The sequence below is a fragment of the Anguilla anguilla genome, chromosome 6 (genome assembly GCF_013347855.1).
Source record: "Anguilla anguilla isolate fAngAng1 chromosome 6, fAngAng1.pri, whole genome shotgun sequence".
Lineage (NCBI taxonomy): Eukaryota > Metazoa > Chordata > Actinopteri > Anguilliformes > Anguillidae > Anguilla > Anguilla anguilla.
Genome location: NC_049206.1, coordinates 44410090 through 44433716, shown reverse-complemented (window position 1 = coordinate 44433716; position 23627 = coordinate 44410090). Strand labels below are relative to the sequence as shown.

Here is a 23627-nt window from a genome sequence, read left to right as displayed (position 1 = left end):
TATTATTCTTTTACTTTACAAATAGCCATTTTTTCAGGGTGACTTACAGTCAGCTTGTCACATTCATACAACAGAGTTGTAGTTGTAGAATTTTTTTCTAGAAGCCGGGGTAGAGTTCTTTGACCAAGGATGCAAAAATAGGAGGTGTCCAAATAAGGACTGAAAACCACAACCCATGGTTTTGATGTTCCGCAAAATTTCACTGCATCACATGGCTTCACATTTCTTCCAACTTTTAAATGAACCTTAGAATCCCTCTGCCTCCATCGCTTTGACTGGCCCTCGCAATCGTGCAGTTCTTAGAGTCATGTTCAAAGAGTGGTCTACATTGTGCCTATCGTCGGTGATAAAATCTTCCACAGTCCCGTTTTTAGCCTTTGTCTGCTGCTGTGAAGAGATTGCGCAAATGACTTCCATCGAGCTTTTCCTCCTGCATAATGCGTCTCTTCACATTAATAGTTTTCTGCGGTAATCTTGGGAATTGCATAGCACTGCTTTAAATGCTTTGAGACGCTCAGGTAGGACACCTCTTTAACTTTGTACTTTTTAAAATATGTACCCTTTTAACTTTTCTTAAGTGCCCTTGGGCTCTCGAAAGGTTCTATATGAATAAAGAAAGAAGCAAGACGGTCTTTCTGTGTGGATTTTGCATGTCCTTACCATGTCCGTTTGGGTTTCCTCCAGGTACTCTCAGTTTCCTCCCACATTCCAAGGACATGCAGGTTAGGTTAATTGGAGAGTCTAAATTGCCCCTAGGTCTGAGTATGTGAATGAATGGTGTGCGTGCCCTGTGATGTGCTGGCGACCTGTCCAGGGTGTATTTCTGCCTCTCGCCCAATGCATGCTGGGATGGGCACTAGCACCCCTCGCGACCCTGTCTAAGATAAGTGAGTTAGATAATGGATGGATGGATGGATTATTATTATTATTATTATTATTATTATTAGTAGTAGTAGTAGTAGTAGTAGTGGTATTATAAAAGCAGTGGAGCAGTGACTGTTTGGTGAAGCTAACACGGTTAGCCCCCAGGGTCTCTTTATCTGGGTTATGTGCTGTGCGAAGCCACTCTGTGTGCATCTAAAATTCCTTTTCAAAAAAATCTCTTGTGCAGCCAGCTTGCAGTCTCCAGAACTTTAGAGAGGTTATTCATTATTACTTGTTATAATTGTCTGACATGGAACACTGAGCGGATCATCCCCGAATGTAAGATAGCAAAGCTTCATTGACTTAAAAAATAAAAACATTGTCAGTTAGAGGTTCCAAGGAATATTCACATCATTAGTGTACCTTAGAATTTTCTAAGGAAAATTCAGACCCCCTCTCATCCCTGCAGCAACCTTATTTGTGATAGGGATGTGTGGGCAGTAATGGAAGTCTGATGGCAGATTCTGTGCACTATTTCTACAACCCTTCATGTTAGATCTGACGGGAGGATTCAACACACAGCATTAGCTCACAGTGTCCTCTCCTGCTGAACCTGTCTTCAGTCTGCATCTGACTGGATAGAGAGAATTTGGGAAGCACACGGGATACGTAAGGATTAAAGTGTCACAGGAGGTGCTTTGAAAGTGATGTAAACTATAATAAGATTAATTTGCACAGAACTAGAGCCAGCACTTTATTCCTGTACTTTCTCCTATCTGCATATCCTGGGATCCCGTTAAAAGTGATTTGGATGGAGGCCTAGTTCTGATCAGTATGATGCATTTGCACTAACTGCTGGTTTGATGCATTTACATTATCTCCTGCCCTGTGCCCTGGTATCAGGCTTTAGATTGGACCCTTATACAGATCCAGGGGCCAATCACATGCACTCCCAGGGACAGACTATGCCCCCAAAGAGACTACGATGTACTAGGTAAAGGTGGTGAACTTTCTTATCAAATAGAGCTTGGGTAGTTGCTTGAAAAACACAACATTAGGAGTTGACAGTCAACATTCTCTACTCAAGCCAATCACAGTTAAGATTTAATATGTATGTCTAAATGGAGAATCAAAAGAACATTCTAAAGTAGCATAAATGCATGCCAATGGAAACATCACTGCAGTCAACTGTTTTCACGTATAGCTCCTAACAAACCAAAACCACACTTCTGTCTGAATAAAATCGTGAAATGAATGAGGTGCATCAAGGGTTATCCGTGAGCTAACAGCCTTGTTACCCACGTTTTGAAATGTATTAACCAGTCACATGGTTTTATCTGGGCATTACCATCCATTTCATTACATTACATTACATTACATTATAGGCATTTAGCAGACGCTCTTATCCAGAGCGACTTACACAACTTTTTACATAGCATTTCCATTCATCAAACACTTTTCTTGGGCATTTTACATGATGGACTGGTCTAATGCTGAAGTGAAAGCAAGGGCAGTGGTGCACAATGCCTAAAATATGTGGGCTTAATGCCCATGCCCATGTCCATGCCCATGCCCATGCCCATGCAAGAGAAAGAGAGGCACTGCTCTCAGATGCAGTCACTGCAGTTAGTCTCGCTCACTGTTGTCAGGAGAAAGAGGGGTAGTTCTATCACGCATTCACATTGTCAGGAGAGTGGTGGTGTTCCCACCGAGGTGGGTCTGTCATTGTGGCCAGGAGATATGATTCTCCTACAGTGTTCAGGAGAGAAGTGGTTCTCTTACCGTGGTCAGAAGAGCGTTGGTTCTCTCACAGTGTCCAGGAGAGAGGTGGTTCTCTTATTGTGGTCAGGAGAGAGGTGATTCCCTTACTGTGTTCAGGAGAAAGGTGGTTCTTTCACATTGTTCAGGAGAGAGGTGGTTCTCTCACAGTGTTCAGGAGAGTGGTGGTTCTCTTATTGTGGTCAGGAGAGAGGTGATTCTCTTAGTGTGGTCAGGAGAGAGGTGATTCCCTTACTGTGGTCAGGAGAGAGGTGGTTCTCTCACAGTGTTCAGGAGAGTGGTGGTTCTCTTACTGTGGTCAGGAGAGCGTTGGTTCTCTCACAGTGTCCAGGAGAGAGGTGGTTCTCTTATTGTGGTCAGGAGAGAGGTGATTCCCTTACTGTGTTCAGGAGAAAGGTGGTTCTTTCACATTGTTCAGGAGAGAGGTGGTTCTCTCACAGTGTTCAGGAGAGTGGTGGTTCTCTTATTGTGGTCAGGAGAGAGGTGATTCTCTTAGTGTGGTCAGGAGAGAGGTGATTCCCTTACTGTGGTCAGGAGAGAGGTGGTTCTCTCACAGTGTTCAGGAGAGTGGTGGTTCTCTTACTGTGGTCAGGAGAGAGGTGATTCTCTTACTGTGTTCAGGAGAGAGGTGGTTCTCTTACTATGGTCAGGAGTGGAAAGGTAAATCCCTCACCATTCTCTAATTGAGAGCTCTCCAGTTTACAGCTGCCTGATTTCTCTCTCCTCTGTCTCACCTTGCTGGTCTCTGAGGATACCACCAGCAAAACCTGTTCTTATAATGGCATCCCACTATCTTCCACAGCTCGCCGATAAAACTAAATTACTTTTTGATGGGCTAAGAGTGTCCGGAGCACAGATTGAACACTGTAGTCGCCTGTGCAGGACAATTCTCTTAATTGAGCTTTAATGAATATGGTCAAATCCGGTTCGAAGTCATGCTGTTTGAGCTTGACTATTGAATCACCATTCAAGTTTTCAGCATTGTCTTAGCCTGGTCACTGGCTAACAAAATTCTTACAGAGCAGAGTGAAAAATACTGCAGTATCACACTGCAGGACCTGGATGTTTAACCAGAGGGTTACAAGAAGAATGGAACATTGCTCTTATACCGGTCCTTCACCAGATTAGGTTCTGTGAAAACAGAAACCTTGCATGGAGGCATCTGCTATGCGAAGACTAGACTAATGCTTTGTTATTGTGGCTGTGAATGGTGGTTCTTTTCTTCAGCAATGAATGAAATACCAAGATGAAACACCTGGCCCACGCCTGTGAATTGTTTCAAGTAATGGCTTCCTCAGCAGTACTAAACGTCAACATAGATGATCACCCTTCTGAAAACGGCATCATTAAACAAGCTTAATTGTTCTTTTCAATTTTGGAGCTGCCCTTCTGAGGGTTATTGTGAGAAGCAGTTTAATTTTGCAGCAGTCAGGTATGGCCTTCTGGTGAAGTCTGCTTAACTACCACACAGAGAGTCCAGCAGAGATGGGAGACATCTTTTCAAAACACAGGCCTTATCTTCACAGTCATTCATAGCAGTAAACTCCTGCCTACTCACACATCATGACTCTCACTGAACTTATCATATCTCTATGGCATAAAGTCACACTGTGGTTATTATTAATGAATTTGTTTATTAGTAGCATAGGAAGATACATATTATTTCTGTTAATTGCCCAATTTCACCCCATATAGCCGCTATGTATATAATAATAAACCTATAATAATAATGTCTGCTGGTTCATAATTAGAGAACTGAAGCTCTGCCTCGTCCAATTACTGATCTCCTCCTTGACCAATCTGCACATGAGTGGCAGGGTATTCCAGCTTTGCCACTCCTCCTTTGGTTGATTGGAAACCAGTTGATTGGAATCTGACTTCACCAGCTGCTTCAGCAACACAGTCATATAATGCAGTAGATACAGTAGCTTACACTTTACTTTATGTAAATGACCATAACTCTGGTATGACCATGAATGGTCGTCTATCGGGGTGCCCGGAGTAGAGGGTGTGATAAATTTGAAAGAAATGACTGTGAAGAATTATATTATGGGTGACCGCTGGCAGTCTGCCTTCACCGAACAGGCAAAACTGCGGGAGTGCTGAGCCAGCAGGAATGTGCCAGTGGTAAACGCATAACCCTCCTTCTACAATAAAGCGCTATTGTTGAGTTGTCAGGAGCCTGTGTGTACAGTTACTCTACTAGTCCTCCTTCTTAAGGCTCAAAAAAACTCTGCGGCATTATGGAAGGCGATTCCTCTAATCACATTGAGTGGCTCCTTCATGAGCCATTTCATTATTGGGTGGGTGGGGGGGAGGGGGGGAATCCTGGAGGGCTTCCTGTGGAGTCTTTCATTTTGAGGATGACAGGGGGTCTGTAAAGCATTGTGGAGGTGGGGTGCTCAGCATGGATCACTGGGTAAGTAGGGTGTCCACATAGTTTTAGACAAACATGAAGTGTCCTGGCTATTAAAATGTGCACAGACTTACTCTGTCCACAGAGTTCGGGGTTCATACCACTGAGTTCAACAGTAAAGGACCAACACCACCCGCACCAGACGAGGGTATGTTGGTGCATACATAGACTGCCTCCCAAACCCTTTTTTTATGGGTATGGAGCAGGGCTTAAAAAAAAATATATATATATATATATATATATATATATATATTTAGTACACTGAATATCTACATTGGATGTGGGGAAAACAATGTGTCTTCTGGTGTGATGTAATAGTGTATCCAGCGCTATGGCCAGTGGAGGACAAAATGCACGCTGTGATATTCCAGCTGAGCCAGCAGTTGTCGATTTATTTAATCCAGATATGAGATAGCGTAATGTTGCATTGAGTTTGACGGGATGAAAAGGGAATGTTGTGTGGGAGGTTCAAGGCAATCTTTTATTTCTCCCAGAAGAGTAATTATTTATATGACTGGGTGTTTGTCACAGAAGTCGCGGGTGTCACAGATTCCATGATTGTTGTATTTTTTGGCAGTTCCCTATTTTATAGAGCTTTCCATGATTTTTTGGTAGTTTTGTATATAACTATAATGTAACCTGCAGTCAGTAACAAAATGTTTGACGGCCCCTGTGTACAGTTTTGATGCTGCACGCTCCTTCTCCTGTAGCTACAATAACACTGTCAGTTTTTTTTTTTTTTTCATTTCACCTTTATTTCACCAGGCAACACCAGAACAAATTCTTATTTACAATGGTGGCCTGGCAAGTGACAAAAGCCACTTAAGGGAATGGGAGGTGGGCTAGAAGACAAAAGCATAAGTCAGTGGCAACAAGCAAGATTTAAACATTACAATGTAGGCTACAACTCTAATCTAATAAAAACAAACACAAAATATATTTTTTAAAATTTTAGTAATGATGAGCATGCTGTTTCTAACTGTGTTCTGTGAAAGGCAAAAAATGCATGATCTTTCCCTGATGGACAAAAGCCATTAAATGCACCTGCCTATCAATTAATTTACTCAGCAACTGCCCACTGATTTTTTATTTATTTCGAGCACTCATTGTTGCTACGGTTGCACGTTATTTCAATCATTTCCCACTGTTGCACATGAGATCTATTGGTTCATTTAATAAATTAAGTTAACTAATAACACTTTCTGCCTCTTTTGCAGCTAGCCATGATTTTGTCTTTTGATGCAATTGACTGCTCCCTGACATTAGCCAATACGTTTTGTTACAAATGCTCATTTGATAATTTGTTGCCCGAGGGGTTGAAATAATACACTGCATGTAATTCCTGTTGCAAAGATTCTCTCAGCACATTTTCGAGGCCTATGCCTGAGTCTCTGTCTTGCATGTGCCTTCATTTACACCTGCTCTTTGGAGGCAGAGAAATTTCATGCTAAAATTGACCCTCATTAATTGTGTGACCTTTAGTATACTCGACTGAATACATAATCAGCCACACTTATAATATCTCCACCCATTATTTCTGCAATTTATGCATATCCATCGTAGCGCTACATCCATTCTACTGCTACTTTACACCTGGTCAGCCAGTGGAGGATGGGCTCCCCTTCTCTAGCCTGGTTCCTCCCGAGATTTCTTCGCCAGTTTTTTCTTGCCATGGTTTGACCGTTTTTCTCCACTCTTTTATTTTTCTTCATCTGCTTGCTATTTGGGGGTCCTGGCATGTTTTTGCAATCTTTTTCTGCTGCTCTGCAAATCATCATTAACAGATTTTATAAAAAGCGCTGTACAAATAAAAATGATTTCATTTGACCTTGCAATGACTCATGTAGATGACACGCATACTGTGCTTACAGCCTTGTGCGCTTGTCTGCAGCAGAATGCATCATATCTACACTTGAAAATAGCCTCAAAGGCTTAGTAAATATGGACCTTAGTTTTGGAGGATATCTTGCTCTTTTGAGTGGCCTGCTCTTACCCAGTTCTGATATGTTCAAATTGTATTCAAAGCTTTGTTGTTGGTGATGCGAGAGCACAATCAGTCTGGATCAAGCTCAGTTTCATCATTCTGGTATATCTTAAATATACCAGAACTAGATGCAGCGAAGGAATGTGTGCTCCCCTTGTTCAAGGGGTCACAATGAACATAATATGGAGCTTACGAAGATAACAATGTTTGATCATGAGGCCATTCAACCCAGCTCGGCTCATTGTTTTGACGTTTATTGTTTACTGTCTAGACAGCATCCCATATGAAGCCTGGTCTTGAAAAGACCATGGTTCTCTGCTTACATTATGACATGGTATACTATTCCATTTTGAGTCAAATATTTTTTGTATTCCATTAGATTCTGTTGAAAACACTCCTGTAGTCCCACAAAATGTGTCACTCTGCAAAACTAAACAATCCATTTATATTCATAATTCTGTTCTAGATATTGGCAAAAAATAAATGTTTCTTTGCCAGTAATCAGCAACAATTTCAGGGGTGTCTAAAGGCTTTAAATATTTTCAATGGTCTGATTAAAGGGGCAGTTCTCCCAAAAATGAAATTCAGGCATGTTTCCAATGACATGGAGTAGAATCTGTCCATCCCAATAGTTTTGCTAAAATGTGACGAGTTTTCTACATATTCACTGCAGCTCAGTCTGATGAAATGCACCTTTTAATAACCCTTTAAAAACAACTTCCCGATACCAGTGTTGAATGCGACTAGTTTAAACCCATCAAACAGCCCTATGGCCAGTTTTGAGCTGTGCCCTCGATTTCAGAAGGTTCAAGGTAGTTCTCTGCTGCCGTTCCTCCTTTCTCTTCTGCTCTCTGAAGGTGGGGGATTTTCCTCCGCGCTGCGCTGCCATTGGTGCAGAAATAGACGCTAGATCCCGGCCCACATTGCGATTTTTGCCAAGCTGCCGCAGTGGAGCCCACGCTAAACACCCACCGGTTCCCTTTCATTTCAGATCGCTGTGTTTATTTAGCACGCTACGTCCAAAGCACAATATTCGTTTCTTATTTTAAAAAAATGTGAAAAAAACAATAAATAAATCAATAAATAAAATGAAAAAAAAAAACTTAAGACAAGAAAGTAATCAAAGGCAAAGCTAATTTAAAAAGGCTTCACTTTCATATGACGTGGGCAGAAAGTACATTATTTCAAATAATGTAATTACTGCACAATTATCACATAGCCACGCATTACTCGCTTGACTTTAGTGATTAAAGTTAGGGTCACGGTTGTGATTGGGTTTTGGTTTGAGGCTACTGCTGTGCTGTATTGTACAACTGTATTGTTTAGGGTGACTCACGCAGTAAAGAGGACATCTTACCTTATCTTACCTTTCCTCTTTTAGAGCTATTGGACAATACTTTAGTCAGCAAATGGTCATTTAGATGCATACATTACTTTGAGGTACCTTCTCTCTGCCTCATTGCTATGCTAAGGGGGCATTTTGGCTTTTTGGAGAGGTCGTGATCCAATGATTCTGAAATTTATGAAAGCATCAACAAACAGAAATGTGAGTCATGTGCAGACAAAAAATGTAATAAAATATAATAAACAAGTTAGCATTCAGCAATGCAGAATGGCAATGATATGTTCTCTGTTCCTGCAGTTCAGGCTTTTCCATCACTCACTAAGATAATGTTCAAGTCCAGGCACATCACGCCAGCAGGAACTCCGTTCTGGTACATGTCCATAATTCTGCACAAATTAATAATTTGTAGCTCATATTAATAACATGCTGTCATTACTTCATTATGTTAAATGCATTCACATGTGTTTCTTGTATTGCGTACTGAAGTCCAGATAATGTTAGACACACATGGAATGAAAAATACCCACATATTCTGAAAATAAGCGTGGCTATTTTTTCTGATATTTAGTCTAAATATTTAGATGTGTAAATAAACCTATTTAGATATGTAAGTGAAACACTCTGAGAGTTTTTTATTTGGCCCTGAGCAGGGGTACCATATTGGTACATGGATGGGGGATTAGGATGATTCCAAGGGCCCTGATTGACAGGACCTCTCAAAAAATATGTTGCAGTTGTGCAGTGATGGGGTAGCCCAGGGTGGTGGGGCCCAATGTCAAATCTTTTCATGGGGTAAAAATTCCCCATGAGCAGACTGAGTGCATTGGAACGAACCCAACATTAGCACAGCTTCTCTTGATTGTCTTCTCTGTTGGTTTTTAATTAGCTTTGTTGAGACAAAGGCCTAGATTGAATCAACATTTGTCCTTTATTTTGACTTACAAATAGCTGAGAGTGTTTGGCGAGTTAGGCAATCACCAAAATTGCATCTTCACACTGTTTTTGTGAACAGATAAGACGAGCGCTCGCGTGCACATATTGAGTCAGAGCTGAATGTTGATTGAATTCAGGCCTGTGCCACGTTTCTGCCAGTGCTCACGGCTGTGCTGAAGTGAAGCCCCCGTGCTACTGCCACTTGTCACATGCCTGTGGCGTGTCACACTCTCTGCCAGGCCCATGTCATCTAGTCTGGCTGTAAGACCAGCCCAGAGGTAAATTTCACTGCGCAAAGTTTTACTCTCATAGGGCTCAGGAGACAAAATTGTGATTCTCATTTCAGCCTCATTTTGGCTTCAAGTTTGACTGATATGTTTCTCCTAAAATTCACTAGGACAAATAAGAGCAGACAAAGAAGAGACAGAAGAGATTGAGCAAAAGGAGACATATCTGAGATTTAAGCTTTGAGACAAACGAGAAATAAAGGAGATCTCTCATCTCAGTTCAATTTTTCGGAATGGAATGAAGCTCCGAGGTAGTATGGAGCAAAATGGTAGGCTCAGATAATTGTAGTTTCCCCATCACTACACTCAGGCATTGGGGTTTTTTGACCAGAGCGATCACCCGCCAACACCACCGTCAGCAAAAACTGTTTTCCCAGATGGTCCAACGTCACGGTGCTAACCAAACCGAAACTTATGTAGTGGTTCTGCAGGAACAGGGTGCTATATCTGCTGGCAAGTTGTCAGTTGATACATCCTGCTTGTAGCTTGTGTGTATTTGTACATCAACGGCTATCCCACACAACATTTGAGGCAAACTGCACATTAGTGGCAAGTATTTAACTAGCATTGCTATTATTGTGAACCAATTGTTCTTGAATCATTGAATCATCTGTGTCAATCCAGTGAAAACATGCTGTAGGCTAGCTTCAAAATTAACTTTATTAGCACTGAAGAACAAAAATGTTTAAAGAAAATAAAGTAAGCACAAAATGTAAACTATGCCTTGTATGTAATTCATTTAAGGATAGATGAATAGATACGTTATTGACTACAGGGGGGTGAGAAGGGGGTATCTGAGGCAGCAGTATAAGCAAAACAAAAAAAAATGTATATGCATGCAAATGTTCCTACAGTATATCTCATAGATAACAGTGGTTTAAAAGTGTATTTCAATGGTTATCCTCCAGGGGACCCCATAGGCATAGTGAAGTGGCTAATCATACAAATGAGTTTCTAAATGAGACATTTATAAAAACAATTAGTTGATCTATCATGAGAGAGTCAGGAAGGAAAGTGAACATGAATGGAAGCTTAAATGCTGTGAAAAGCATGTCTTTGAGCCAGTGGTCCTCACTCCTGGGCTGCAGGGTCTGCTGGCTTTCATTGTTATAATTCAGGGTACCTGGTTTCTTCGGTCTGAATTAGTTGCCGATTTTAAGGAAAAACAAAAACAAAAAAGAGCAGTCTATGTGGCTGTCCAGGACCAGAATTGAACATCACTGCAGTAAAAATAAAAATCCATCCACATAAAGCTTTTTGTATTAGTTCGGCACTAAGACATCTGTTCCTACATAAGGTCTTGATTATTTAATTTGTTGAATCCTGACTTTATTATTTTATTTGACTTTTTTATGCAAGTAAAATGTTATATAACTGCTCTCTTTTTTAATTAAACCTAATATGCCTTTGTAGGACAAAATATACTGTAGCATTGTAGCACTGTGTTTCATGTAAACATTGCTGTCCATCATCATTTGTGATTAATTAGTGCCAATTGTTTAATTAACTTAGAAGAAGTAATTTTTTTTTTTTCCTCTGGCAGGGATAAAGTAATGTAAGAAGGGAAGTTAGGATGATTACAAGGGCCCTGGCTGCCCTCAAAAAAATATTCGATCATAAGATTTTTGTAGTGTTGGGGCCCAAAATCCCAAGTCTTGCCCTCGTGTGAGACTGTGGGTCTGGTCTATTGGTTTCCCTCAGAGCAAGCAGAAAAGAGTAGTTGGAATGTTCCTTCTTGGACCTTGACCGACCCATGAGCTGTAACTGTGCAGAACCCAGCCAGACCCAACTCCTGGAGCGTTACGACTTTCTTGCTTCCTGGCTCCATGCCTACAGGAGGAGGACTCTGAAAACTTTTTTTTTTTTTTTGACTGCCTGATTTTGCTTTCTACAGGCATTGCCATGGAAACATATCTCTACATGGCCCGGGCCACTTATTCCTTCCTCTCTCCCTCCTCCTCCTCCTCCTTACTGCCAGCATTGCACCCAAACCAGCTCTAGCCTCATACACACACACACGCCATACACACACAACATATCTCCTTGCCTTGTTTTCTCTCAGAATGCCTTGCATGGCATAACAATATCTTGAAAAAAAACGAATGTTTGACCTGTTTCTTGTGGTGAAGAAGGAGTTCATGGCATATGACACTCTCCTGCACTGCAGTCTCTTTCCGAAAAGATGGAGATGTGAACAAATAAAAAGATTCTTTCAAAAAAGCATTTCCGAGATGCTGCATGAAGCAGCCAAAAATAAATCATCAGTCTGGCCGATGAACGGGCAAAGTTCCTCAATGACCTGAGGAAGTAAGGTTTGGCCCTTTATGTAACACGTTAAAAGGATTTCTAGATTTATTTCAGAGCTCCACTGCTTTTAACATCAATCATTATGTATAAGACTGATACCCTGCTCACCATAGACTCATCAAACATGTGTTAAGGAAAGTGCATCCATCAGTTAGAGATACTATTATATATCCTCTCTCTTACACTCAGATAATGCAAGATTATGTGTTTTGTTTAAACACTAATGTGCTTAAACACTATCAGGCACAACCAGATCTGTTTATGATGTAGTATGTTACCCCAGGGTATTCAAAACCGGAATGTTATACAGGTACGTTTCGTGCCAGACTTGTATCTAAATAGGTAGCCCTAGCCAGGTTTTTTAAAACCCAGTTTGAAATTGTTTCTTTGCTAGCAGGCTGATCATTCCAAGACAATGGCCTTGGAAAGGCTAAGAAAGTAGTTTACTTGGTAGCTAACACTGTTGGAAATTTCAGCTTAGTTCCAGCCTGGTTATAAAATGGTCCAGGTAGGTTAAGCCGGTTTGATGGTGGTCAAGCTGGCAACAAAATAGTTGAGATAACAACCATGCTGGCAGAACCATGTCCAGCTGGTGGGCCAGCTTGGTATAGACAACAGCAAATCACCATCACCATATTCCAGATGGTATCCAGCTGCAGCAGAAGCTGGTGCCAGCTAGATTCCATCTTAGTCCGGTACCTGGAATTTTCACCAGGGAATGACACATTCTTTTATTATTAGGCTTAATCTCAGTATCAATTTGGTTAATATGTTAGTCACATATAACTGCAGCCAGCCCCACTTCGATGTAAAGTCAGATGAGTGGATCTTGAGTTTTCTACCCAGCCAGTGAAGCAGAATCCAGGAGACTGGCAGATGATAGATGGACAGGAACCTGAATTTCCTTAGACAGCCTCTCTTGCTGGTGAAAAAAACTTTCTCAACAGAGTCACCTCAAAGCAGCAGAGTTTTCATCTTGTGGAAGGTGACTTCTTCTTTTTCTCTCATACCTTTTACATTTAGGAGTGACAAACTTTGAAACAAAAGGCATGAAATTGGGGTTCAAAAAAAGTGGGCATGTTTGTCCTATACAAGGAATTTTCTCCCTGATTTGCTTCACTGAAAGCCTAAGGATTCAATGAAATGTTAGTAGTTGCTTTGCGTGCAGCCTAGCATTGGCTGGTGTTCAACTGTGTCTTTCTCTTCAGAGGGAAAGCTGAGAACAACTGAGCATTTTTTCTGAAAACACAGGAAGTCTAACATTCTGTCTTGTAGATAAGATAAGAGCGAGGGATAGACCATGGAAAGACCTGCTTTCCGGTTGTTGCAGCTGAAAGGTGTGTTTGGTTGGCTGTCGCTAATCTGAGTGTTTCTAGGGCTTGTGCAAGGGTTAGTCCTTGATACTGATGACCAAAATGTTTTTACTATTTGTCAGTTACTAGTCTAAAGAATGGAAGAATGTGTTTTCTTCTGTGTGAAATAAAATATATCGACCCCTGATTGGTCAACAAAAATGTATAGTCAGAACTGATTTGTTCTGTGATGTTGTCCGTCAAAGTAACCAACCAAAGATTCGGTAGATTTATGGGTAATCCCACCCGCCTTTGAGTCTGGATATCTCAGCCTCTGTTTACCAGAGTAATGTAACAATGCAGCAGATGGCTCAGGAGAAATATTAGCTTTTAAGTGCATTTTACGGATTAAAGATGCATTAAGAAATGTTTTTTTATTATTATTATTGTTTGATAAAAATGAGCCTGGGGCACTCTCCTTAGTCTCAGAGGGTTAGCAGAATGTTTTATGAAATCTGTGGCTAACACAGAGTCTTAAATTGGTACACCTTTTGCACCTCAAAACTGACAAAAAAAAAACACTTTTACAGGAACACACCCCAGACCCTCCAGGGTTTTGAGTCCCATTACCTTGGTCATTTTTGGGTCATGGTTACAGCCCTGCTTGTGACCACTGGGTCAGAATGCTACTCATTGAGCTGCTGTTCAGGGATGCAGAGGAAGTCAGTCAGCAAGAGTTTGGATGCTCCTACCAATAACCAATATGGTTACAATGAATGAGATGTATTAATGTATTGTTTATTAGGCTTCCTCCTGTGACCCTGGGGGGTGGGGGCAGAAGTGTGTGCTGCCATGGCCAGCTGAAGGGGATACAGGTCGAAGCAGCCAGACCCCAGCCATAAACAGAGAACCCCGATGCCTGAGCTCATCGTTCACTTTCTTGAGTCTCTTGTCACCAGCTGGAAAAGGCAGGAGAACAGGAGGAGCTGGTCACAGGCAAGTGATTGCCACTCACCCGCAGTGCCGTATGTTTACACTGTGACTAAACCTCCGATAACTCATACATCTCTCTGCTGTCAAGTGCCTCTCCACTGCCTGACTGTCAGCATGACTATCCACTGAGTCAGTCAGTGGCGCAGCGTCCAATACTGTTTCTGGCTCAGAGCTAATCCAAAAGCAGATGAGTGTTTAGGTCTTTCACCGGAAAAAGCCCTTAATGGAGTCCTTCACTCATGTGAAATTCTATGTCAGATGTGACAAAGATATGATTTCACTCAATTTAATACTGCTAAAATTGGGATAGAGGCTAATACCGTGCGGTATAGTTTACAATTTCTGCTTCTGTTGAACAGCACTTTATATGTTTAAATGATTTACTTATTCATTAACACCCATGTTATCAAAACAATGTATATTTAAAACAAAACACATAAGCAAAGCATTTTTGTTTATTAGCCCCATCATGATATTTGCCTACTTATTCTCCCATAGTTTTGAATCCATGAGGATATGTCTTAAAAACATTATTGATTATTCTCAGCTAGATTTATCAGGGAAATAGTTCATTATTGTTAGAAACTTCTTCATTACTTGTAATGATGAAAATGTCAATCCGCAAGTCCTATGGTCCACCAAATTGTTTCTTTTTTCTTTCTTTTTGCTGAAGTGATTAAGTTTCACTTTTCAGATGTTTCATGAAAAAAAAATTAATGAGAATCAAAGTTGGAGTTCTTTCCCAATTTAGAAAAAAATAATTACATGAAAGTATGTCTTGAAGTGATGAAACAGATCATAATTACTCAATTAGTCATTGCATATTTTAATTTCAATTCCTGTGGGCAGTTCATCAGGAATAAATAGATTCTCAGGCTACATGATGGTCACAAATACACCTGAAGTGTTCCAGAGGTCAAGACTGCTCTGTAGCAAGAATGCTTCTCTTTCCCTTTTCTCTTGGCTGGTAGCCCATGTACTTTGAAACCATTAGCCCATGACGTCTTGTGGGGAATTGCAACTGCAAGGTAAAAGTGCAAAACAAAAACAAAAATAAAACAAAAAAATTTAATTAAAATGTGAAAACATGATGTGCGAGCAGAGACGGGTCTCTGCTCGCATCTCTGCTTGCCTGAGGGACATCCAGAGCTGGATGGATAACCACCATCTTAAGCTGAACCCAGGCAAGACGGAGATGATCTTCATCCCTGCTCCATCCTCTAACCTTCTCGACTTTTCTATTTCCCTGGGGGACACTGTGGTGTCATCATCACCCACCGCAAAAAACCTTGGAGTGGTGATGGACAACAGACTGTCCCTCTCCCAGAACATCACGGCGGTGAGTCGAACGTGCAGGTTCTTCCTGTACAACATCCGGAGAATCCGCCCCTTCCTCACCACCTACGCAACCCAGCTCCTGGTTCAAGCGATGGTCCTGTCCCGCTTGGACTACTGCAACTCGCTACTGGCTGGTCTGCCAGCATCCGCCATCAGACCCCTGCAGCTCATCCAGAATGCTGCAGCGCGTCTGGTCTACAACCTCCCCAGACATTCCCATGTCACCCCCCTGCTCACTGACCTCCACTGGCTGCCTGTTATGGCTCGCATCAAATTTAAGTCCTTGGTGCTTGCATACCAGGCAGCTAAGGGGTCAGCACCAGGGTACATTCAGAGGATCATCAGACCCTACACGCCAGCCAGACCTCTCCGTTCGGCCACCTCTGGACGCTTGGCACCTCCCCCTCTTCGCGTCTGCACTTCCCGCTCCCGTCTGCTGTCTGTCCTGGCCCCTCGCTGGTGGAATGACCTCCCCGTGACGGTCAGAACAGCAGAGAATCTCACCACTTTCAAACGCAGACTGAAGACTCATCTCTTCAGGCTGCACCTCTCCCCACCCCTCTCTAGCCTATAGTTCAGCTCACTGTATCTAGCTAGGATAATTTGATTATGTTAGTGTATCTGGCAGGATTGTTTTTGTATGATTAGGTGTGATTCAAGTCTTAGTTTGTACTTGGTAGGATTCTTGTTTGCTGAACAAGCTTACTCTACAGGGTTGGAGTCCTGATCGATGTGGTCACTTCTGGCACTACGATCCTTACTTCACTCTAGTGTTTCTTTTGCGCCTCTACATCATGAAACCTATGCACTTGTTGTACGTCGCTCTGGATAAGAGCGTCTGCTAAATGCCTATAATGTAATGTAATGTAATGTGTGTGTGTGTGTGTGTGTGTGTAAGAAACCCCTCAGACACACCAAACAGCGGAAGTACACAACATAGCCAAAAGTATGTGGATACCAGACATCCAACTTCTCATCCAAACATATGGGCATTAATATGGATTTATTCCACCCTTTGCTACTATGACAATGTCCACTCTTCTGCCATGGATATTGTTATAGGCTTTATACTAGATGTTGGAGCATTGCTACAGGGATTTCATTCAGCCAGAAGAGCATTAATGAGGTCGAGCACCGGTTGGGTGATTAGGCCAGGCTTGCAGTTGGCTTTTCAATTGATCCCCAAGGTGTTTGATGGGGGTGAGGTCAGGGCTCTGTGCAGGCCAGTCAAGTTCTTTCGCACCATTGTTTGAAAAAACGTGTCTACATGGACCTTACTATGCTGAAACAGTTGGGGAAGCACAGAATCATCTATAATGTGATTGTATGCTAGATAATTAAGATTTGCCTTCACTGGAACTAAGGGGCCTAGCCCAAACCATGAAAAAAAGCCCCAGACCAAGGGGTGTCCAGATACTTTTGGTCATATAGTGTAACTGAGTGACAAAGGAACGTGTGTAAGTCTTACCCGGTGCTACAGGAATCTGATTAATGTCATATTGATTATCTGTCTCAAAAATAGTATTTTAACCTTTCCTCTATGCTAATAATTATGCATAGAAGCAGGAGACTGCTTTCTGCCAGTAGTGTGGCTCTATATGGATCGGTATATGGATATCTATTTTGGTAGGCGCGGACATGCCTTTGGCTTGTGTAGCCTGCTTAGATACAATCGTGAATCTTGCTATGACACTAGTGTATAGATGAGTGACTATCGGGTGCAGATATCCTGAGTTCTATGCATATATTAGGACCTTAAAACTGCTAACTGTGCAGTGGTGAGAGACAATTTATTGTACGGTATGTTAATAATGGCAATATACACTGGTGCAAAATGTGTCTGTAGTGAGATGGCTATGCGTGTATGATGTGCAGGAGATCGTGTTGATTAGTCTCCCCAAACCATTGCACGTTTCCCCTTGTATACCCAAAGATGAAAGGAAAACCCCAAGTCATCAAAAAAACTCCCAGTCATAACAAAACAGTACATCACAGATCCTTCTTGCCTAATCTCTTTAAGCATATCGCACCGGGTTAACCTTTGCATCTGGTTGGACGTTGATCCTTAGGTATCAAGATCTTTAGTCCGCACCCCACCACCAAAGACACCCACTTGTGTCACTCCATGACATTGGCTTTCCAACAATACCAACTTGATTGCATTGTATTATGGCGAACCAAAGGTTTACATAATGCTGATCCAGTAGGATTGTTTTGCAACTGAGCACTGAAACAAAATGCTTTCCTTTGGGGGTCTGATGAGGGACACACTTCTATAAGCCGCACTGCAGACATGTCCCCACTGGTAAAGGGACGACCGTCACATGCATGAGGACTGCTTTCGACATCCGGCCGAGATGGAGGTAACTTCAGGAGCGCAGCACTCAGCATCCTTTAATTCAATCCCTCCATTTATCTGAGTGGCTCCTAACAACTGCTAATTGCTTGGATATTGTTACATGTAATTTGTTCTGTTGTGAGTGCTTAAGTCATTAGAAACAACATAATGCACATTTAACAGATGACCGGTTTTCTGGGCTGGAGCAGCCTGTGGATGAAGAGGCTCTTCGCTGCCGACACATTAGTTGCCACAGAACTCGGATAAATGTCCATCAGTCTGAGGAGAAAATGTGCACTCATCTCCTTTTCCTCTTCTGAAGAGGCCCTTTTCTCCTTCAAGGGCAAATTGCAACTCACATCGCTGTATTCATTTAAATTCCGAGTACATATTCGAGAACATGAGTGTGAGGAGATTTCTCATTTCAGAACGTCAGAAGCTGAGCAGTGCAAGACTGGCCACACTGGCTGCGGTAGCTTTGGCTGCATGGTTGTGCAGCTTGTAAGTATTTATGTTCTACTGCAGTCCGCGCAGAACCGGCATTAACTAAAGAGATAGATGCACTGCCAATCTATCCGGGGAAGTATGGGTTTTGGTTAAAGCGTACTGCATCAAATGCTTGCCTCTGTGACTGTCCTTACAAGGTACGGTAAATCAGCGCCATCGATTGCAGTGCTGCCTCCGGGGACTCCCTTGGCACTCTGTACGTGCATTATTGCTTTAGTACCAGACAGCATGTACTGCCATTAGTGAATCAGTATAGTCTGCTGCCCACTGGTCATCCTGTATGTATGGAAGGACCGGCCACTGCTTTATTGATATGTCTTTCTGGTCTCGTTCTTCTGCTGTCTTTAATGCTAAATGTGCCGTTCATCTGAACTGCCAGCTCTCGGCTGCTTATAGCTGGAGCTGGGTGAAGGTGGGGGCTAGGGTGAGGGGGTTGGGTGGATTATGGAATGAGTGTGGGGTTGCCATGCTTCAGTGCAGTAATGGAGTGATTCAGGGGGGTTAGCCCTGTTCCGTTTGAAATGGTTTGGTGGGGTGGTGGGGGGCAGGTTACCCTGGCCATTTTTTTTTGGGGGGAGGGGGGTTCCATTACTCATATTTTCAGCAACAATCACGACTTTGAAGCCTGATTTTAGCGATAGCGCCCTGGAATTTTCACAAGCTCTCATCGTCCATGGAAAATATAACAACCTGCATTTTAATTGAACTGCTCAATGAAATTCTCAAACTGGGATGACCTCACAAAAAAAAAAAATTTCTTCTTCTGTAATAAACGTGTGTACTAAATATAGTCCTCTATTCGAGCCATCAGCACTCCATCCATGCAAGGCACTATATAACTGGTTCTCAAACTGTGAAGTGGGAGGGGTAGGTTCTGGGAGGGATTGAGAAAGATGCATCATTTTTCTCAATGTCACACAGAGAGAGAGGTGCAGATGGCAGAGTTGTCTATTCAGTTGAGCCACTATCGACTGCCCTTCAGCTACATATGAAGGTGTCTCCAGTGTGAATGCATAGCTCAGCTGGTGGGCTATCGATTAGAGTGAAAAAAACTGAAAAAAGCATTTCCAGCCTTCATTGTTTCTCAACAAGTTGCTCAACAAACAGCATCACACTGTATTGCTTAACCACCTCCCACCCCCCCACCCCCTTTTAACAGCATGAGGATTCAGAGCCCCTTCTATGTACCCAATCCTAATCACATTGGCATCGTGACAGAACATAAAGAGGCAATCTGCCACAAAAGCTCACAAACCCAAAACATCTGGTGCTCATCACTACCAGTACGTTTCCAGTCCAGAACACGGTCAGGTTCTGTCTTTGCAAACTCCTCTTTTTGATGACGTCCGTTTCTGTCAAAGCCAAACTTCTGCTTGGCTCCCCTGAAAACACAACACAAAATATCACATGCATTACTGAAAAAATGGTCAAATATTTGACACAAAACCAGTCAAAAAGTTATTTTCAGGAGCATTATACTTCAGATTTATTCATAACTGCATGTTGCCATTCATAATTTATAGATCATGCCTACACTGTGCTATTGGACTCATATGTAATTTGTTAGAGTTAAATTAACACTTTTTACTGTGATACCAGACAAGCATTCACATAACACTTATTCTCTCCTAATTATTTTTGATAACCCATATGTTAATGAATGAAATTAATGTACATAATTACCAACACAACAAACACTGTACCTTATGCAACAAGCACTGCTGTCATATGAGTTGTCATATGCAATTAGGCGTGTTTATGCTATCTTATTACGAGAATTGTTTAAGATCTGAATGGTCTTCTTTAATGATGCACTTATGTGTAAATCGTTACAAGCATCTCCCTCTGTATGGTGAAAACCCATTACATTATTCTGTTCTATAGCGTTGTGCTGCTGTTTACCTGATTGCCCTGCGTCGCTGAAATGCATCCCATAATAAGCGACACGTCTGAATGTCTTCATCTGCTCACGGGCAGTCCGCTGCACGCCTAATTGGAAATGATTTCAACACCAGTCGGTAAATCCCAGCCCCCCCCCCCCTGCCGTAAAACGTGCTCTAATGACCCTCTGGGTGATGCCGTTTTAATCGGCAGACTGCAGGGCTGTGTGGGAAAGCATTTACTATTCGGTCATCTCATTACGCTCCCAGACTGATGATGGCAATTAAGCGTTAAGTACGATTATCCGTTACCATCGCGGACCGAAACACTCGCCGGAGCCTGACAGGGCTGCGGACAGAACTTCGGCACTTAGCCTTGTGTGACAGACACTGCAGACCGGTACACACCCAGACATGCCCCGTCCTGATTCGCACACCATTAAAGAGGTAGATAAAAGCATGTTGATAAAAGTCCAGCGCCTGATCATGTGGAGGTGTACAAGCCAAAGATGTAGGTAATTGGAAATATCACTGCCAGCGAGGTGCGGCTTATTGTCTTCGGGGCTGGTGGAAAAAGGCTACTGTATGTCCAGTCGTAATTAGGCAGAGAGCAACCTGATTATCAAGTGCCATATTATAAATATGTGTCTCCGCGTTACCAATTGTGACATTTCTCACATTTGACAACACTGAGCATCAACATCAAAAATGCACAATGGAAACAAATACAAAGCGAACTGTTGGTAACTGTTGCTGTGCACTCAGGAGATGGTGGCTAACATAGCTGATATAGCATAGCTTCAGTCGCAGTAAATCCCTCTTTTTGAGAGATTTGGTGCCATCCGGGTATAATCATCACTGCGACATCATTTTCTGTCACCAGAAATTTACCTACAGGGTTCGTTTTAATAGATGAACTCAATCGAGGCAGAACTCAATTTTTTCCATCCCCTTACTATCCATAGCAAGGCAAAGGCCATGTTATTTTTTAAGTCCCTAAGCAGTTTTACCTCAAACTCCTCTGTTAGTTCTGTGCTGACAGCAGCTGTGTATGTCACTGCGTCTGAAGCTGTCGACACTGGGTTAACTCTGTATTGTTTTTATTTTTATTTTGGTGGGGGTGGGGGCTGGGCTCTCAGATCCAGCGATAATTAGCCGACTCCTTTTCCTGTTTGTGTCAGTGAATTGATGTGTCAGCAATTATTGTGCTGGTTGTCTAAAACATAAAAATTTAATTGAGGTAAGCAGTGATGGTTCTTAAGTGGTACAGCCTGGTGTAACTGCTCAGTGTTTTTTAAGAGAAATGAACCGCAGACCACAAAAACTCATCTGCGCCACACACACCGAACACTCACAGACATGAACGCCTCACACTACCCCCTATATTAATCTCTTCCCCAACAAACACCCCTCACAAACATGCATGCACACAAGCACACACACACATATCTCACTCATATGCATGAACACACACCATCCTCATACATATCACACACACCCCACAACCCACACACACACACACACACACACTCACAAATATCTCACACACATACATGAACTCACACCACACTCATACATATCACACACACCCCAAAACCCACACACACACACACACACACACTCATACCCCATGCCTTCACTTTTAAAATGGGCCTGTTCCATTCCCCATCCGCTACTCAAAATTTAAATTTTCTGCCGGGGTTGAATAACTGAGTGCAAAATTTCCATTTTTAAATTGTCCTAGCTGCAACCCAAGTCTTTGGACTCACAGCATTATTCACAGTCACCCACCTCCAGGGAAATTCAGCAAGGTCCGGGGCCGACAAGCAATATACTCCTGTGACACGGAACAGCTACGCTAACCTGATTAAACGTGTCTCCTGGAAGCACCGTTCCAAACAGCGTAATACGGGGGCTAACCTGATTAGCTGTATCTCCTTAAAGGATCTGGTGCATTTCATTTCACTGTCATTAGCTGTCTGTTCAACAGCACTTTATGCAGGCTCATGACAGCATAAATAGCAGTGACTGCAGTCATGTCATGCAATTCCCTTTATCTTTTAAATTTGTTCCTTAGTAAGTGTTCGTTTACGTTTTGCTTTTTGACGGATATTTGCTTCAGTTACCACAGCTTGCGGTGTTGTTTCAAAAAAAAATACAAGTGATAACTTTTGCAGGTCTCAAAAGGACAAAGCGTATTATTATTGATACACATCTGAACTGCACATTTTACAAATGACATGATGCTTGTTTAGGGAGCTACAAAACAAAACAATCCACCATATTTGGTAGGTTTTAGCTCCTGTCCCGATCGCCCTCAGCCTTTCCGTGGACCAGCTTTTCTCTGCACATAAAGCTATCTAATATGGAATCACTTGTGATAGAAATGCCCACGGTGTGAAAAGTTGTCTATTTTGCTGGTATACCTAGCCTGAAATGCCACTGTTTGGCTATTGCAAACTATGTTCTCTTGTAGATTGATTGATAAAATATATCAAGGCTACCATTTTTTATTTGAAACTGCATAGGCCTAAATGTACACATGGCAAACTTGTTTTCGGTTATATAAATAAACATAAAGCTGACATACGCTTTGACAATGGCTGTGTCCCAATATGAAGGTAGCGTCCAAATGGAAAAGGAGTTTGGATGCACTTTGTAGGCGGGATGACGTCACAGTGTTTATTGTTACAGCAGAAAGCTTTTACTTTCCAACTGAGAGACCCGACGCAAATAAGTACGGATTCTGTCATTATAGCCGCAGTTGTCCTGATTCTGTATTTAAGGGAAAACAAAATTGGTTTAACTTCTAATTAAAACTAAAAAAGTCATGTAGTTAACATGACTTTTTTAGTTTTAATTAGAAGAAGAACAAATGATAGAAGCACAAACACGCAAATCAAGCTTTACAACCGTGTTTTTTTCATTTACACACACACAGTATGGACAGTTAAGAGCACTCATGAAATCTATTCGGATTCTACAAACAAACTGACATACATCGTTTGCGTAAAATGCATTTACAGATTATTTATGATCAAAGTTGTTAGGCTCACGTTTGATAAATGAGGCCCAATCAATATACCATCTTTGGTTGTGGACATAGGCCCACACCTAATCCTCGATCCTTCCTATCATCATCGTAATAGTGCACATGAATGCATTGTGGTTGCTTCTCTCTCTCACACTCTCTCGCTCTTTCTTTCCCTCTCTCCAGATTGAAGACATTATCTGCAGGATACAAGATGAGACAGAAGGAGTGCCTATGCGGACAGTCAAGAGCTTCATGACCAAGATTCCCAGTGTGGTGACAGGTAAATGTCAAACCACCAGACACACCCACAGGACTGAAACAGTAGCTATG

At 42.1% G+C, this 23627-nt stretch overlaps 1 protein-coding gene across 4 annotated transcripts in view; it reads left to right on the top strand.

The window, feature by feature from the left end:
* The window catches only part of LOC118230035 (regulator of G-protein signaling 6-like), a 63504-nt gene that overhangs the window by 27198 nt on the left and 12679 nt on the right, over positions 1 to 23627 (top strand). For all 4 annotated transcript variants that reach the window (XR_004765781.1, XM_035422733.1, XM_035422732.1 and 1 more), the window contains exon 3: positions 23481 to 23577. Coding sequence is in view for 3 of the 4 variants with exons in the window: in XM_035422733.1 (XP_035278624.1) it covers positions 23481 to 23577 (97 nt within the window). In the remaining variant the exon portion in view is untranslated. The remainder of the gene's footprint in view (positions 1 to 23480; positions 23578 to 23627) is intronic.